Genomic DNA, 3,441 nt, shown 5'->3' with positions numbered 1-3,441 from the left:
GAAGAAAAACATTTGTCGAACCAAAATCTCTGCTTACAGGTGAAGGAGTTTGATGAGAAGGTTCTGAAGGAGAGAACCAAGATTGATCCAGGATAACAGAGAATTTTTCGTCAAGCTAATGACGTTAAACGAGCGCTTACTAGGAGGCAACCCAACCCTTTTTAATTTTGTTTTTTTTTCTTGCATTTAGTCTAGTTTGATTGCTTGTGATTGGGTGATATTCAACATGTTTAGTATTGAAAAAGGGAGTTCATAAGCTTCGGTGAAGAGGTGAATAGAAAAAGAACTTAGAAAAATTTTCAGTTGTTCACTTGCTAAGCACAACACTTGCGCTAAGTGCCAAGTCATCACACGCTAAGTGAGCTGTTGCTTGCACTAAGCACTTGGACCCCTGACTAGTGGCTAGATGGTAGCGCTAAGTGCGCTTCACTACACTAAGCTCAATTACCTCTCTGGAATCTGAATTTCTTGAATTAGGCTTAGCGAGGTGATGCGCTAAGCGCAATTCCCTCTCTGTTTTGGAAATCTTTGGATTAAGAAGCATGTTTATGCACTAAGCCCACCATTGGTGGCTAAGCGCAGATTGTAGGAACAATCCAAGCTGTAGGAAGCGCTAAGCGTGTGTCCTCGCGCTAAGCCTAAAAACCTCTCTGGAATTTGAAATTTGTGAATTGGGTTTAGCGCGAGAAGTCATGCTAAGCACTTAGGCCTTAAAACCTAAACGTCGTATTGTTACACTAAGCGTGGCTGTGCGCTAAGTGCACAACACGAAACTGCTAAAATAAAATGGGAACTGCCTAGGCAGTTACTATTTTACACCAAAGAGCATTTTCCCACACACACTTTTGTGCATTGTGGCCTGCTTCTGCACTATTTTGTGCATAAAGTTCCCTGCATTCCCACATTTTTGCTTCTTTATGCTATCTGTACCTCAATCCAAGTAAGCCTTACTTGATTTATTTCCTTTTCAAGTTTCAAACTTTAGGATAGTGGACTTAGTGATTGTTAGGTAGAATCTTTGTTTATGTTTAGTGTTAGGTTAGTTGTTAGTAAGAATAGCTTTAGGTTTGTAATGTAGTCAATGTGCATGTTTTGATTAGGGTTTGACCACTAGGGGCTTGTGAGATGGGGTGAGAACCCCTGGTTTTTCTGGAAATCATGATGAACGAGTTAAGCGCCATGCTGCGCTAAGCAAGTTCATCGCTCCTGTTGAAGATTTGTGATTTCCAGATGAATGCGCTAAGCCCAATTGTCGCGCTAAGCGCATTCATCTTCTCTGTTGAGTTAAGCTTTTGTGTTTTCGTTGGGCGCTAAGCATGCATGTCATGCTAAGCGCTATTTCGTCTCTGTTTTTAAATTTCTAGAATTGGGCTTAGCGAGCAAGCTCGCTAAGCCTGTGCTTTCTTTTTGAGTGGTGGCGCTAAGCCCGGCTTGTCGTGCTAAGCGCTAATCCCTCTGTTTTGAAAAATTGTGGAATTGGGCTTAGCGAGCCTGCTCGCTAGGCCTATTCTACAGAAAAAAAAAGATTTTCTGTGTTCTTGCGCTAAGCACGTGGCTATCGCGCTTAGCCCATGAGTAAATTTTCATAAGGCACGCTAAGCACATCTCTTGCGCTAAGCGCCCAATCTTATTTCTAGTTTTATTTTCTGCTTTTCTTTTGGAATAATTCTTGTCTAATCTTGTCTTTTGTCTCTTTTGTTTTTCAAATGGCTTCAGGAAAGAGGAAGGCAAAAGCTTTGGTACCCCAGGCCAAATATGATAGATCTAAATTTTCATCCCAAGAGGCTTGGGACCGCTTCACAGAAAATATACTCGGCTGGAAGATCCTTCTGGAGAGAAATGTAAAGCTGTATGTCACTGAGTTAGTTGAATTCAGAAGGGAGCTAGAAAGGAGAAACTGGCATAAGGAACTTATAAACTTTGCAGATGGGAGCATAGATGTAGCAATTGTCAAGGAGTTCTATGCAAATCTCTATGACCCCGAAGACAAATCACCCAAGCAGGTAAGGGTTAGGGGGCATCTAATAAAATTTGATTCTGATGCCCTTAACACTTTCTTCCGAACATCGGTGGTCATAGAGGAAGGGGAGAGCTTGCCAGCCTACTCCAGGTTTGCTCAGTTGAGGCCAGATCTGCAAGAGCTGGCAGCCCGCTTATGTATCCCTAAAAGGGGATTTGAATTGAATGCAGACAGGCTGCCTCTGAAGATTTTGAGAAAGAATTTGACTACGCTAGCCCAAACCTGGAGTGTACTTTCCTTTTCTAACTTGGCCCCTACCTCTCACACTTCAGACATCACTTTAGACCGGGCAAGGTTAATTTATGGCATTATTTAGAAGATGGACATGAACCTCGGGTACCTCATCTCGAGTTAGATTTCTCTTATTACTCAGCATGACTCCCCGAGGCTAGGTTTTCCTGCCCTCATCACTGCCCTAGGCAAGGCCCGGGGAGTCACCTCTGACTCTTTGACTTTCGAGAGCTTGAGCCCAACCATTAATTTGGCATATGTTAAAAAGAACTGTTGGAACCTAGATGACCCTTCGGTCACTTTTTGGGGAACCTAGAAATCCAGGGCTAGGAGATCCGAGGTACCATCTTCTTCTGCTCCTCCCTCTTCAACTCCTTCCACATCAGCTCCATCTGCATCTGTGTCTACTCTCCCACCTTCAGCCCCAGCTCCAGTTCTCCCAGGGCCTGCCACTCCTAGCTCACAGCATTTATTGTCCATGTTGCAGAGTTTGCATTAGGGTCAGATCCTGATTATGCAGAGTCTGTAGAACTCAGTCCAACAGAGGCCTGTGATGAGCGTTAAGGAGTTTCTTTTGTCGGTGGCTTGGCCAGGAGTCCAACCTTCTCCTTCAGGAGGAGGTGAGGCCTATGCAGCCCAGGAGCCGCAACCAGAGGAGGAGGATGACACTATCATTCTAGAGCCCACTCCACCTGAGCCATTTACTTTTGAGGCTGACACAATTATTGCTCAGGAGGATGTGGCATCACCAGAGCCCTTCCCTCAAGCAGAGCCATCTCCATCTCCTTCCTCTGAGCCTGAGCCATCTGCACCAGCACTAGTGCCTAACCAGTCTACTTCTCAGGACCCATCATCTGCACCGGTGTTGGATTTGAACAAGCATGCAGAGGATCATTCACAGGATGATTGACAGGATCTTTATTTTCTTGCATTTTGAATAGTTTTATTATTATTCTGTCGTTAGTATATTTTATGTTTATGTTTCAGTTTTTAATTTTCAATTCAGCTTTTAAATTTCAGTTTATAGTTATAGTTTGGTAGCTTGTATAAAAGCTTGATTGAACATTGCACTTATTTTATTCAGTGGTTGATGTTTGATTTTGGAAATCAGTGTTTGTTGATTGGTTTGAATGGATCAATTGTATGATGTGAGTGAATTGGAATCGTAGATCATATGCCTTGAATGAGCA

The 3,441-nt window shown here is 43.2% G+C and overlaps 1 protein-coding gene across 1 annotated transcript; it reads left to right on the top strand.

The window, feature by feature from the left end:
- Window positions 1–2,804: 2,804 nt before the first annotated feature.
- Window positions 2,805–3,161, top strand: LOC106797304 (protein TsetseEP-like). Its single transcript, XM_014771579.1, has one exon. It carries the CDS (start codon window positions 2,805–2,807, stop codon window positions 3,159–3,161), a length of 357 nt encoding a protein of 118 aa, XP_014627065.1.
- Window positions 3,162–3,441: the final 280 nt, after the last annotated feature.

Source organism: Glycine max, chromosome 19 (genome assembly GCF_000004515.6).
Source record: "Glycine max cultivar Williams 82 chromosome 19, Glycine_max_v4.0, whole genome shotgun sequence".
NCBI lineage: Eukaryota > Viridiplantae > Streptophyta > Magnoliopsida > Fabales > Fabaceae > Glycine > Glycine max.
Note: the sequence above shows the minus strand (reverse complement) of the source record. Positions and strands in the feature narration are given on the sequence as shown.